The sequence below is a fragment of the Abramis brama genome, assembly GCF_963993115.1.
Source record: "Abramis brama genome assembly, chromosome: 10".
NCBI lineage: Eukaryota > Metazoa > Chordata > Actinopteri > Cypriniformes > Leuciscidae > Abramis > Abramis brama.
This window is the reverse complement of record NC_139972.1, coordinates 16,998,169-17,013,660: the sequence shown is the minus strand read 5'-3', so window position 1 is coordinate 17,013,660 and position 15,492 is coordinate 16,998,169. Positions and strand designations below refer to the sequence as shown.

The window sequence follows — 15,492 nt, the reverse complement described above, 5'->3', positions numbered from 1 at the left end:
AAAGGAAACCTCACGATTGATGACATCACAAGGGTCCCTCCTTATATAGCAGGAGTGACCCTTGTGATGTATAAACATATATAAATTTGGGGTCATTTTTTTTCAAAGAAATGAACACTCATTAAAAATCATTAAAAACATTTATAATGTTACAAACTATTTCTATTTCGAATAAATGTTTTCTTTTGAAATTCTATTCATCAAAGATTCCTGAAAAAAAATGTATCTGTTAAATTAACTGTTTTCAATATGTAATAATAAGAATAATAATCGTTGTTATAATTATAATAATTTATTATAATAATAAGAAATGTTTCTTGAGCAGCAAATCAGCATATTAAAATGATTTCTGAAGGATCATGTGACTGAAGACTGGAGTAATGATGCTGAAAATCCAGCTTTACCATCACAGGAATAAATTACATTTTAAAATACATTAGAGTAGAAAATGGTTATTTTAACTTTTAATAATATTTCAAAATATGATTGTTTTGAATGTATTGTTGAACAAATAAATGCAGCCATGCCAAACTATCGAATGTTAGTGTGTGTGTGTGTGTGTGTGTGTGTGTGTGTGTGTGTGTGTGTGTGTGTGTGTGTGTGTGTGTGTGTGTGTGTGTGTGTGTGTGTGTGTGTGTGTGTGCGTATATACATATATATATGCTTTCCATTCCTGACTAGCACAACTTAGTTCTCTAATAACATCCTCCTCCTCCGGATAATGACATCATTTTTAATGGGAACAGAACAGAAAACAGTATCAAAACTTGCCTGAGCTTGACCACAGCATATTACTGAAAGTCTGCTATGCCTATTTATAGGAATACTTCCTTAAATTACAACACAGACATTGTCTCAAAAAAAAAGAAAAAAAAACACATACAAGATAGAGCTGAGCTCAAGCAGTGAGTGTTTACTGTATCAACGTATCTAGGCGCTCATCCGTCTGTTGAGATACTTCCTGTGTGCCGTGCCAGTCTGCACCTTTCGGCCCCATTAGAGGAAGTGGTGAAACCAAATATAAGCAGTTCCCTGCAAAGGTGCTCAGAGCTCAACAACACCTCATCACATACCAGCTGAGGTCACGACGATATGATTTGGGTCAAATGTCAAAGATGTTTGTATTCATGATCTTTTTATTATTTTGAGGTTGATTACATGTGATTTTAAATGCATATATTTTTGACTGTATATTAACAGTGATATATTGCTCTTTTGGGATGTCATGTATAGTATATTGACAGCAACTTGACATATTCCAGATTCTATCTGACACAAAAAAATTCTTTCCAAACATAAATGTGCCCCTTGGTCTCTATTGCATGATCAGAATTATTTCAATCACGAATTGTTTAGAGAGCCCAATCCAAAGAGAGGTGACCAACCCTAAACAATTGTGATTGTCAGCACATTTCCAACTGACTTGTACAGTTTGTTTGAATTGATAATGTAAGCAACCATTCTTTGTGAAGTAGGAGAGGCTGAGGTCCAAAAATATCAAGAGGGAGACCACCCTGTCTAATTCTGAACCTGATAACTTAGCATTTCATTCCTAACATACACTCTTATCTATGGCATGCTTGATGGCTTATCTCCATTGAAAATTGTGAAATATCTCGGAAAATATATCTTTCGTCATTTTCCCAGGCTCTCGTTTGTGGTTTTGAACTCAACCACAACATAGAAGTTAATAAAAGCAACTTCAAATTCAGACCGTGAATGAGCAGTTCCTGTCAGTAGCTTTTGATTGGGATATTACATAATCATGTTCAGATTTTCAAACACTGATATTATTTGATTGACATCTGACCTTGGTTGGTGTTTTTTTTCTGGCTGTCGCGGCCCGCCCCCTCAGGCATGGTGTGATTCTATCACAGGAAGTAGAAACCTGCAAAACAAATGCAAACTGTTAAAAACAAAACACTTTCAGTTGATCTATAAGCAATGTTATGTGACAAATGTAGTGAAAAATATGGGCAGAAAATCAATACAAAAAATAATAATGACAGTAAATATATATATTTCACATATACCGTAGATGTTCTTTTCTGGAATAACAGAATCAGCATATTTATAGCATGAACAGAACAAAAACACAACACAACACAACACAATACAACACATAAAAAATAAAATAAAAAAATAAAAAAAAATTAACCCCAACTAATTAAATTAAATTAATATAGCTCAGTGGGTAGCACTAGCACATCACAGTAAGAAGGTTTGTTTGGAAAATAAAATAAAATAAAATAAAATAAAATAAAATAAAATAAAATAAAATAAAATAAAATAAAATAAAATAAAATAAAATAAAATAAAATAAAATAAAATAAAATAAAATAACTACTACACACTACACAGTCAGCTCCGACATTATTACCATCCAACAAATGTACTGTATACTCCCATTAGTTTAGACTGAGAAAAACTACTGCAAACTGACTCTCTTTATCAGTTCTAAAGTGCCTTCCGCTTCTTTCATGAGAAGAGGAAGACAATGAAAAAAAAATATAGAGGAAAAAAATACCAAAGGTCTGAGCCAAAGCAATTAAAGAGCTGAAACGCGATAGATGCAATGAGTAGGGGGTGGGGTGGGTAGCTCGCAGCCTTCTCTCTCTCTCTCTCTCTCTTTCTCTCTCTCTCTCTTAAAAAAGAAGAGAAAATTAAACATATGTAATGGTTGGCACAGACACAAAAATCTCTCTTTCCCAAATGTTGAGCATGTGTCCTGTCAGCGCAATTGGTGCTGGAACTTCAGGAAAAGGAAACAATAGGGATAGACAGGGCTCCTCTATGATGTGTTAATGTTTATCATATCCCGACAAGCCGTCTCCCACGTCACCTGCCCCGGCCTTCACTCCACAGGCTCCCTGCTGCCCGTCACTCAGAGGACAACACAAGCGGGAGAGCTCAACATCTGAGGGATAAGCTTTTAGCTATCCAGCCACCCTTCATAACTCAGAAAATGACAGAAATAGTTCACAGCATAGGGTAGAATTTCTACTTTCTCGATTTGCTCTGATGTCTTGCAATAAAATTGACACAGGTATTTTCCGTCAACTTGATTTATGACTTTCAATAAGGAGTTTTCTATTATTTAAACGTAAAAAAAGAAAAAAAGAAGAAAAAAATGCATATCACCCAAATGAAAATTTCCCGTCTGGGGTTTTTTTTGGGCCGATTCGGCATGTAGAATCAGTGTCGGGCCGTTGGTGAGAGAGAGGACTCTGATTGGTTGTTCAGCTTTGTGAATGAGTCAGTGTATGAGAATAATAGCATAGATAGAAGGCTGTTCTAATATTACGTCATCTTACCTGAGTCTTCCTTGGCGAGTACTTAAATATTAACACGAGCGGCGTGGAATAAAGAAAGTGATCATCAGGATTGATATTCAAAACGGTATAGGCTAAGCATGCCCTGCTTTGTTTACGGTTTGTGTTTCTGCAGCATCGGTTTCCCTTTTTGAATGACGAATATAAACCAAAAACCGAAAACGCCATTTTCGGGCCGCCGAAATTTTGGTGCATCACATTTGGTGCACCCCCCCTCCTGTCAGAACAGACATGCAACCTGTTTTTTGGTCACAATCCAACAATTGACAAACCCTGATCTGAAGTTTTGGATCAAATACCCGAGAGGGACAGAGTCGGTCTGGGCGTGATACAGACTAGCTCCTGTTATTTAGGCAGCTCTGTTTGTCTCCATACTTCTGCTGCATTGAAACACTCAAAGCCAAGCGTAATGATCTGTTTTGGATGTCTACTAACCAGACCAAATTAAAAATTACCCTGGCACTTTTCCATGCACTGTCCTTCAGAGTGTTTCTCACCGCAGTCCCCCGGGTCCTTTAGAGCCCATTTCCAGCTCTGCCTCATTAAAGGCATCTCACTTCCTGTAACTGCAAGCATGAAGGTTGTAGAACACTACAAGCCTTTGCGGTTAAAACCCCATGTATTTTTTTGGCTCCAGAGCTTGTTTGCTGCGAAATTCCCAAATTCCAGAAATGGAATTGTGGTAAAAATTAACTCGCTTCACGACAACAGTTTCTAATAGCGAATAAATGTTACCGTCGGGGGGGGGGGGAGGTGGGCGGCGGTGACAACAAGTATTTTTGAGGCCGAGTGGATGCGAGCCAACATCTGGTTAGCCAGCGCAGAGGTTAGAATGAGGTTAGCGAGACTCCACTCTCCCTAATGCAGAGCAGCCAGTCTCCATACGTCTTCCAAACACCCTGACGTGCTCCTCATGCAAAATTGCAACTTTGTCATATTGAAAAATGTTGAGCGGGAGGCTTTTTTCCACCCTGTAATTTTCATTACAGTTGCATCTCTCATGGCATCATTCCAGGTGCATCCGTACGCTCTGCACTTTGACAGCCATAGAGACAAAACTACCCCGCTGACAGAGTCCTATTACACTGGACAGCTGTGTGCGTGTTCTTGCCTGCACATGTGTGTGAGTGTTTTGGGGAGTTTTCTTTTGCGTCTCTAAAAGGTAGTAGAGCTGGATGACAATTATATGTTAGTGGGAATGAGTTCACTGTTTTTTGTATTGTAATATAAAATAGTCAGTCACTGACACACAGTAGAGACCTTAAAGGGACAGTTCACCCAAAAATGAAAATTCTGTCATTAATTACTCACCCTCATGTCGTTCCAAACCCGTAAGACTTTCGTTCATCTACAAATGAAGATATTTTTGATGAAATCTGAGAGGTTTCTGTATTCTCCATTGACAGCTACGCAACTACAACTTTGACGCTTCAAAAAGTTCATAAAGAGATCTTAAAACTAATCCATATGATTTGAGCGGTTTAGTCCAAAGTTTTCTGAAGAGACTCGATCGCTTTATTTGATGAACAAATTGAATTTAGTCTTTCTTAAAGCCCTCACAAACTTAATTTTAATTTTAAATTAATTTTCTTCAGAGATATTTTGCAACGAAAAAGACAAAGCAGAAGCAAAGCTTCTGGTTTTAACTATGAAAAAAGTTTTTAAACTATTGCTTTGACACTGAACTGTAAAGAATTATCAACAGATGAATTCATATTGCTAACAGAGCTCACTACTGTAAACACGCTAACACCCAATGCAATGTCCTTCTATCTTAAACTGTCTGACACACAAGAAGTGCATGTTTGTGTGGAGAGAGGTGAAGATGTGTTCTGATGTTCAACAGCTGATCTGTTCACAAAGTGAGGTCAATGCTGATGCACCCAAACACATAAATAAACAGGAGCGTGACTATTGTAGCCCATGTGAGGGGGGTGAGTTCTGGCCCTGAAGCTCTATTGTCTTAAACTGAGAGTTTTGAAGGTTATTGTTTGTTTTCCAGCTGACCTTCACATTTCCCCGTGGAGCCGGACCACAGCTCTGCCATCCACCTCTCCACTCCCCCTCTGACATCTGCCCAATGCCATCACCATATTTTTTTAGTCTTTTCCTTGTTCAGTTAGACAACAAAGGCTTCCCAAACACAATGGATAATGCTCAGTTGGGGTAGTGACCCATACTTACACAAATGCTGGTGAGAAAATGCAGTGGGCATGAAAGCAATGTGGCAGTGAGGAGGGAGGGACAGTAATGCAGGCCAAACTGTATGTGGTCCTCAATCACGTGAGGTTGAGAGGAGTTTGAGGAGCCTTTTGTTTCAAGTCTTTGTTCAATGTTGTACCTTCTTGTACAGTAATAAGTGGGGGTTGTAAAATATGGTAATAACAAAACTGTTTCTAAGAACAAATAATTGGCTCAAGGTGAAATAACAATTAGAACTGAAGACATGGACATGTCACTTCTGCTTTTAGAAAATCACACCCAATTTTTGGGGGAAAATAATTTCATATTTCAAGAGTTTAATTTTGCTTGACAAATTATAATTAATATACACCAGCCATGCTGATCAGGTTTATAACGTGTCCCCCTCAGTTTTTTAATGTTCAACACATTTCATGGACAAATTTTGTCGTTTTGGGAATTTGGCCTACATTTTGTAATGACCCACCAGTGCAGAGTGTAATAGCTGTGCATCAGTAATGCAGTCCATGTGAGATCGTCCAAATTTGGCCATTATCAACTGGCCAGAAAGACCAGAGCATTCCCTGACATTCACACTATGAAACAAGGCCAGTGACCTCACAATGACCAATAGAAAGCAGTTTATATAGTTCAAAAGAGCCATTTTCATGGTTCTTCAGAAATGTGTCATAATTGCACAGAAAGGCAATCATTCCCCAGAGAAAATACAGTGTGGGGAAAGAGTTTTGGCCGAGAGGGCTGAAACATCCAAGTTCCTGAGGCTCAATAAAAGTGTCATCGGGTGTAGTGAAGAGTGGGGCTATAAAAAAAAAGGCCTGTAGCCTTGAGCTCTTGCCTGCTCCACCAGGGAAATCCCCTTTGTTTCAGTACATGCAACTAATTATAGTAGGAAAGCTGCTCTACAAATGGTGTCTATAAAATAATAAGTGTCTGCCCATAAAGCTCAAGGTAACAAACTAGCATGCAGCCTAATCAATTTATCAGCGATGGGAAAAGGGGGGCTAATGGACCTTTTAGTAGCCAGGAAAAGGAAACGCTATGTCATGCATAGTGTACCAAGCTTGGGAAGTTAAACAGTTATATATTACAAGCAGGAATGTCTCTAGTGATCAAAGATAAGAGATAAAAAGACAACTGGATAAATGATCCAGGCAAGGCTATGTGTAGACAGAAGGTATGACGCAGAAATGTTGTGAACTTTACGCTGGATGAAAGAACAGTGGGTGCAGATAGAAACCTGGGGTGATCAAGAGTCATAGAGAAGTGCAGGAGGGTGGGGCGGATTACTCATGGAAGACGTTGTCAAGTCAGGCAGAGAGACACTGCGGATTTGAGTCACCAGACAGAGGACTGCATTCACAGCTGTGAGTTTTTACACACCTGCACTTTGAAACCCTCACAAACACACCCGTTCCATCACCACTGCAAACACAAGACTCCTTGAGAGAAACAGAGTCCGAAAACTCCCTCCCATACCCAGCTCTTTTCTCCTCCACCAGTGTCAGAAATGCCTCTGTTTAAGTCAGCCATGTTTTCACTACTACCTCCATTAGAACCTCTACATGGACATCTGCTGGACAGATGCTCTTATCTGGGAATATCTTAGAACATTTGCATTTGAGATGAAAATTAAACGTCAAAATTAAATGCATTTTCTAATAGAACATCTACATAATGCAAATACAAAGCTTAAAAGGGTCAGTTCACCCAAAAATAAAAATTTCTGTCATTATTTACTCACCCTCATGTCGTTCCAAACCTGTAAGACTTTCGTTCATCTGCAGAAAATTTGGTCTAAACCACTCAATTCATATGGATTAGTTTGAAGATCTCTTTATGAACTTTGAAGCATCAAAATTGTAGTAGCGTATAGCTGTCAATGTAGAATACAGAAAGCTCTCAGATTTCAGAAAAAATACCTTCATTTGTGCTCCGAAGATTAAATAAAGTCTTACGGGTTTGGACATGAGGGTAAGTAAATGATGACTGAATGTTAATTTTTGGTGAACTAACTCTTTAAGCCCTAAGTATACTTTGTATGTTACACACAGTTTGTGTATACTTACAACAGAACGCATAGCTTTTTAAAGTATGCTTCGTTTGATAGCGTGCAAGAACACAATAAGCAATCATCACATGCACACTAAAAAGCTTCATCTTTGTCTGCTGTCTGCACTATTTCTCTCCTAAATTTATGAGCGATAAAAATGTAGTTGTACTCATTTAAATTTAGTTGCGGTATCTTGTTTACATGAGCATCCATGGTTGTTGTAGTCTTGAGTGGTTTGTTGTCGTTGTTCCCGAAACCTCCATTTCTTTTCCGACTGTGAAACAATGGAGCAGGTAATTTAATGGCACTTATAAGTGCAAAAATATTTAATGTGCATGTGCATGCTGAGCGTAAAAAGTATGTACAGTTAAAAAAAAAATCTGACTGAGCACGTACACTATGTGCATACTATGCTGATGACAAAATAGACTTTGGGCATTAAAGTTCAGCCATTGCAACAAACATTCTGACACTATGAAAGATGATACACAGATTTCGAGCTGCGCTTTGCACCTCAGTCACGTATTGTACCGCATCACTCCATGTGGGACATGGAGCATGAAGCTGGGAAGCTCATCAGCCCAAATTCTTGTAGCTGGGGTGCACTGGGAGGAAATGGGGATTTGGTGTATTTCCTCCAAGCTCTTAGGAGGAGAGGGTTTGTCTCCTAAATTCATGGTAAACTAAGCAGCAGGCCGGCATTAGCAAGGACAGTTTTCCAAGTGAATAAGTGGATGGTGAAAAGGGGATGTTGGCTTTCAAAGCAAACAGAGATTTGCATGTTAACCTTCACATTCAAAGGTCCAAACATCCAGAGGGAGGGTTTGGCTGACTTCCTGTCACTCAGTTCAGATTCCATGACCAATCCCAAAGCCTATTCTTCTCTTTGATATGATGAAAATGACCAAACAATACCCCTTTCCCCCCAAAGACCCAAATGGGCGATATTTAAGATATTTTTTTTGCCCTGAGAAGTGCTGCAATTTTCAAAATAACATAATAAGCTGGAAAAACCCTGAAGTGTCATTTGCGGAGAGTTAGAGTTTTCAGAGCTCAAATCCATGCGTGTTGACATTTTCAAGAAAGTTAGACCTTAAGGTCGGTCAGTGTTCTGTTTTTACCAAGTATACACGTCTCCTACGTGTTTGAAAGGAAAATAAACGAGATCCCACGGCTCTACTGAAATATAAAATGACAGATAAACTGTGTGGTGTGTGTTTAGATCATAAAGCACAACAGCATGAACTTGCTAAACAGCAGCATATAATGTAATTCAGAATAGCTGGGATGCATTACGTTTTTGTCCCATCAATCACATGATTTCACTGATCCAAGATGAAGTTGAGTTTCTTTTTTAATAGCAAATGACATATTTGGGGCTTAGCTCAGGCAATATTTGCACATACAGATTCCCACTTGTAAAGACTGACATCTTTTCAATGAGTTGTATTCCCGGTTGAACTAACGAGTGAGTAAATTGAGACCAGACGGGAATCGTTGGGAAGTTTTATTTGTCCACCCCGAATAGTCAGCATTCCAGCTGCTAAAGAAAATAGTGTTTGTTGAGCAAGAGAGGGGGGCTGTAAGAGTGGTTGAGAAAGTTTGGACTTTATAAATGTCTTACAAAAGACCTGATGCTGAAACCAATCCCATGTTGAAGGGTTTTCCAATGCCGCCTGTGAGCTAAGGCTGAGGTAATACACGTTACAGAATGAGTCTATACCCTACTGGAAAAAAACCCCATCTTAAAGCAGCCTAAGGTTTTTAGATGGTCTGTTGTGATGGTTTTAAAGAGGTTTTGTGAACACACCAGGCTGGAAAACCAGCTTAAAACAGCAACAAGGTGTACAGAACCCTGCTGAAAATAAACACCTTAATCAAGCCTAAACTGGCTTGCTGGTTTAAACTGGTCTAGACTTGGTCTCACAATAAGGTGTTTTAATTTGGTTTCACTGGTCTCCCAGTCTTACCAGCTAAAAGTTCATACAATCCATCTAAAAACCAGACAACAGACCAGCTTAGTTTTTTTCCCCATGCAGGCTGAAGTGAGATGAAATCATAATAAGGAACTGAATGGTAAAAAATTACTCTGGAGCAAGTAAACAGATATATATATATATAAATTATACATATTAATTAGGCCTACTATAAAAAATATACATATGTTTATGTTAACAGGTACTGTTTTAGAGGTCCAAGACATGATGGGGATGATGATGGGGATGATGATGATGATGATGATAGACCCCCACACACTTCTTGACTTGCTCTCATATTGTGTGATTTATGAATCTCTGTTTATTAAACTGTGCCAGTTCTTAGACGCAAAAAAAAAAAAAAAAACTAAGCACTATAGGTTACTGTAAAGTCTTAATGCTGTGCAACTTATCAGTAGCCTACTGGTTTTCTACGTGGTACGTAGATGTAACTTATATTTTCCTTATCTTTGATCGTGAGAAAATTGACAAGTCTTAAACAGTTGACAAGCTGTAACATACCTTTACAGGTGTGCTGTTCGGAGACATCAAAAGTAACGCAGCCAATGTACGTACTCCGTTTCCAATCCTAATATCCCACTTTGAAGAAAAGAGTCAACAGTTTTCCCAGCTCGTGAGCATGAGTGAGTATTCCTGCTTGCTTTGACTAAACAATGCGTCTCGAAGCTTGGCTTCCTGTGGTGTAATGCCCTAAGCAACGCTGGATGCTCCAGTGTTCAGTTTCCAACTTTCTTGAGAGTCTCTCCGCTGAGTATGAGCTGTCATCATCCTCACTGGATACTGTTCTCGCGAACACAGTCCCATATATGAGTAACAGTCACGCGTCACTCGACTGGACGTTACGCGCGTGCGAAAGCTGAAAGAAACGCTACCGTTCAAAACTTAAAATTAAGTATGGAACATCTTCATTTTGGTTTCTTTGTCTTCGTTGATCACTCACACTACATGTAGACTGCGTAAAGAATGCATTAATTACAAAAAAATGCTCATAAATTGTTTGTGGAGAACTGAGAAAGACTGAAGTGGGTTTGGAGGCTGCATGTGCCTTGAAGTGAGCGAGTGTGAGAGAGGAGTAGAAGTGCCCCCCGTGTGGACACGGACTCCTTGAACTTCCTGTCAGCGTTAACTCCTTTACTGCTGCTGTCCTCATACATCATTTTGCTTCAGGGAATATAATCAGTCACACCAAAAGAGTACAATTACGACGGATGAGTGCAGAGTTCAACAAAGCCCCGTTATGTTACGAGGGCGTCTCTGTGAGCAGCGGCAGTTTATCAAATTTGTAGAGCTATTAAAAACGCGTTAAATTAGCCGGAGAGGTAATGATCTGTTTTTAAGTCACAGTGCCAACATCCTGAGGTCAAATAACCTATTAAGATTGAATTTACGTTATGTTTACGTTTTCATAGACTTCAGTTAGCCTACTGAGAGACTGGGGCTAGTTGTCACACCTTTTACTCCAATATTTATTTATGTAGACCTAAAGTCTTGGAAAACAATATATAGCCTATATATATATATATATATATATATATGTGTGTGTGTGTGTGTGTGTGTGTGTGTGTGACAATTTGCCCCAGTAAAAATGTCACTCATTTGAAAACAGTTCAACCTTTCAGTTAAAATTTGCCCTTGATTAGTTGACCCAGTCTGAATGTATGTCAGTGTGGTTTCTCATACAATTACGAAGAGTATAAACCTAACACTTACGTTAAATGATTTTGAACTATAAAAATGTTTTTTGGGTCTCTCAGACCCCAAATAAAGCATGAAGATTGACCTGACTTTTATAGCAAAATATCACCAAACTAACTTCCAGCAAACTAAAATGACTCTATCACGTCATGCGTTCCGCTTGAATATGTTACATTTACAGTATAGCGTGAGGAATAGTCAGACATGTCAGCGCAAGTAATGTCTTAAATCATCATCATAACAGTTTGTCATGCGCCTCTGAGATCACCTCACCCTTTAATCAAGCGAATGTTTTGGAAGAAACTAGAGTGAGAATAAAAAAATGTTTGAGAAAAGAAATTGGGCTTGTAAAGACTGTTTAAACCTGTTTCTCCAAAATATCCAAAGCATGTTATTTTTTAAGAAATCCCTTTTTAAACAATCTAACATTAGATGGAATGATCAATTAATGTTCTACAATGTTATCAGCTGTAAAACAAATGATTAGACAATGAAAAAGTCCACGCATCTCATTAAGAATTCAATTTCATGAAGTTAAATTGACAAGATAACCACAAAGAAACATACTGATTCATTGAATTCGTAAGGGAGGTAAACTGCACAAATAATTTACGAGAGTAAAGAATCAAAGGAGTGGATGGAGATCCAAGACATTCCAAGATCACATTTTACTTCTAGACAAACAAACAGGCTGTTGGATCTGAAGCGCTTCAAGGTGAGTGACCTTCCACACGGGGAATTCGTTTATTTTGCACAGATAAGGAGAAATGCATGGTTTCAATGAGGCTTTTGCCTAAATGTTAGGAATTCTGGTCCTCAGTTGTATAGTTGAATTGTCTCCATGTAAACAGGCTGAGCAATAATAGAAGAATGTCATTGTTGAGATATAGTGAAATCCCTGCCAATTGTACAGACAGAGACACCCTTACTATTCCATCCAACCATCCAGTCCACTACTACTTCATCTCAAAACAGGACATTGTGTATAAATAAAATATATATAAGAATAAATAAAAAAAATTGCTTTATTGTAATAAAAAGTAGGCTATACATGGTCTGTATTACATTCAGAAGGGCTCTTGAATCCAAAAGTTCAACTGCACAAAATCTTGTTTTTCATTAAATCTCATCTGGGTTTTTTTGTAATTCACCATGTCCAGTTTTGCCGTTTTACTTGTCATAATTGTTTACATTTAGCTGAAAGGCCATTAAATATGCTATGATACAGATATGTTGGGAAATATGTCTGTATCTTCTTATCCTATAATAATTATGCACTGTAAAAAATTATTGTTGGTTTAACTTAAAAAAGTAAGTCACCTGGTTGCCTTAAAAATTTAAGTTAATTGAAATTAAACAATTGAGTCAATGCAATGAAGGAGATTGGTTTATTCAATAGAAACTCAAAATATTATGTTATCTGAACCACATTAATTAACTAAGTTGATTTGACAAAAGATAAAAAGTTGTGATTACAAATAATGAAAATAATGTTTTACAGTATTTTTTACAGTATAGAACCATAAGAGTTAATTATTCATAAGAGATATTGAACATTTCCATGGAAATGTTCAATATCTCTTATGAATAATTAACTCTTATGGTTCTGTATTGTAACTTTTAACATCCATGGAATGGTTCTATGCAGACCATTTCCATGGATGTTAAATTATTCAACATCCATGGATTATTTACAGTGGAAAAGGTACTTTAGATTATTAAAATGTTATACACACACACCAAGAAAAATTATTTGGGGAACCTAAACTTCTATGGCATTGCTCCATTTTTTCATTACTCACCCTCATGTTGTTTCAAACCTGTATGACTTTCCTCTGTGGAACACAAAGATATTTTGAACAATATCTGTAATCAAATAGTTTTGGTGACATTGAGACATTTCTCTGAATATCTTTTTTTCTTTCTGAAGAAAAAAAAAAGTCATGCAGGTTATAAGAACAACATGAGGGAGGGTAAATGATGACAAAATATGTATTGTTTTTGGGTGAACTATTAGTTCTAGTCTCCCATATTTTACATTATTTCTTAAAGGTTAGTGGTTCCAATAAGGTCCAATGACAAATGTTGCCTCAGGCCATCAGAGAACTCTATTCTAAAACAGGAAACTGAAAACCAAAGGTGTTTTTGAGAGAAACATGAAAATCCGTTGGCAAATTATCAGCAGACATACTAAAGGAATTCTGCCTTTCAGCAGTAGTCAGTGGCTGAATGCCAAACAGTAGTTTTATTATGTAGCCCCCCCAAACCCCGCTCTGAAGATGGCCTAAACAGTGATGCTCTACTTGGGGTTGTTAGATATATTTCACAGGCCTCCAACAATGGAGATATTAAATGCCAGGAAGCTTTCCAAAGGTGTTCCCATCTGTGTCTTCTGCATTCTTGGATGGAAAAAACACAGACTTAAATTCAAGAGACAGTCACCATCAACAGAAAAAAAAAAACAGGTTGGATGATGAAAGCACAGGGAGTTGCTATCTAATGATCCAGCATGTCAGTGTGCAAGATCCAGGCGTAAAGGGGAGAAAAAGCTCACCACAGCTGAAAGCATTTTACTAGAGAAAGCCCATAGATTAGGCTACGCTCCCATCTAAAGCCACAGACATCCCAATGACCTAGATATAAAAAACAGATATTGGGCCTAGTTCCTCTACCCGCAGTACCACTGGCATGGAGAGGAGCTGGAGTGGGGGAGTGTGAGGAGAAAACGTAGGCTTGTGTTTCTCTAATTTCAGGAGCCTGGTCACTGGCTCTGACCTGGAGCTGTTGATCAGCCTGAGACGCCATTAAACCACAATGACTGGCAACAGTCAGTTAGCGCCTTGAGGAAGTTACCACCACACCATACCTCAGCATGCAAATTTAACGATCAAATGTTGACTAATCACTGTCTTGCACGTGTTCATGGGAAACAGCCAGAAAATCACCACGCAGTCGATGACGGCAAAGTTGGCAGGGATCATAGTCACCTTCAAGCATGAGTCAATTGGAGACCGGTGGGGTCGCCACAAAGAAAGCCGCAGGCTTGCACAAATGATCCATGATTCAAATATACACAGTGGGAGGGTGAACGGGAGTGCATTTGCTTTCAGAGCTGAAGAGAGGCCTGTCGGTGAAGGCCAATTACAGGCCTCTATAGGCTGAAACAGGAGGTTTAAAGCATTAGAAAATGTATGTAATTTGTTTCACTCATGTTTGTCATTTGCAGAACAGCGGATCGACAACACAGCTGTAACAGAACATGTTTTTATCAGGGGCATTATGGAAGGTATGTTGTGCAGATCTGAAGACATCTTCATGAATCGCTTTCTGATCATATGGAAGTAATTTGCCTAAGAGTAAAAAAAAAAAAAAAAGCTTAAAATAAGAGAAGTTTTCTAAATTAAACTTCCTTTGTGAAATATAAAAGTCACAATTGTGAGAGATGATGTTGCAAAGGTGGGATATACAGTTAAAAGTCGCAACTGATAAAAAAAATAGATCGTTTCAAGGAATAAACTCATAACTGTGAGATAGAAAGATGAAATTGTGAGATAAAAAGTAACGAGATATCAAGTTGCAAATTATGAAATATTAAGTAACAATTGTGAGAAATAATGTAATAATTATTAGACATAAAGGCTGTGTCCAAATTCAGGGTCTGCATCCTCCTTAGGATCCTTCCTACCCGGTTGAAGGAGGAGGGATCCTCCGACGACCGCAAAACCCGGAAATCGGTGTTTGTGAATTTGGACAGCCTAGCCTTCTTTCAGTTCCCTCCCTTACCCGTTGCTCATATCCTGTCGCCTAGCAACCGGAGCTTTATAAACACTTCTGTCTGCTCTTTCGTCCCTAGAAGCGTTAAAAACAGCTTCAATCACTAACAAATTAGCTGTGTGTAATAATTACTATAAGGGGATATTCACACAGGCAGTAAGGAAGAAGCTAGTTTACGAAAGTAATGTTTTTTTTTTTACATAAACATACAAATGTAAAAAAAAATGCTTAACGCTAAAACAAAATGCCTGACTAGACAACCACTGAAAAAATATATTTATAAATATATATAAATTTATAAATATATTTTTTTGAAAAGACAGTTTTAAAAAAACTTACATTGAAAAGCATACTCCTCTCCCACTCTGCTACCATGGCTACCACTCGCTTCGTCCGCCATTACGCTCTGCCGAAAAGAATTATGGGATAGGTAGGACGGGAA

General features: G+C 38.2%; 1 protein-coding gene across 1 annotated transcript in view; it reads right to left on the bottom strand.

Moving 5' to 3' along the window:
* The window catches only part of LOC311090646 (uncharacterized protein), a 39,682-nt gene extending 29,271 nt beyond the window's left edge, over window positions 1–10,411 (bottom strand). The window contains exons 1-2 of the mRNA XM_084126053.1: window positions 10,083–10,411; window positions 1,811–1,888 (exon numbers count right to left, since the gene is read on the bottom strand). Coding sequence (XP_083982179.1) covers window positions 1,811–1,859 — 49 coding nt within the window. The 5' untranslated portion in view covers window positions 1,860–1,888; window positions 10,083–10,411. The remainder of the gene's footprint in view (window positions 1–1,810; window positions 1,889–10,082) is intronic.
* Between the last annotated feature and the right edge of the window lie 5,081 nt (window positions 10,412–15,492).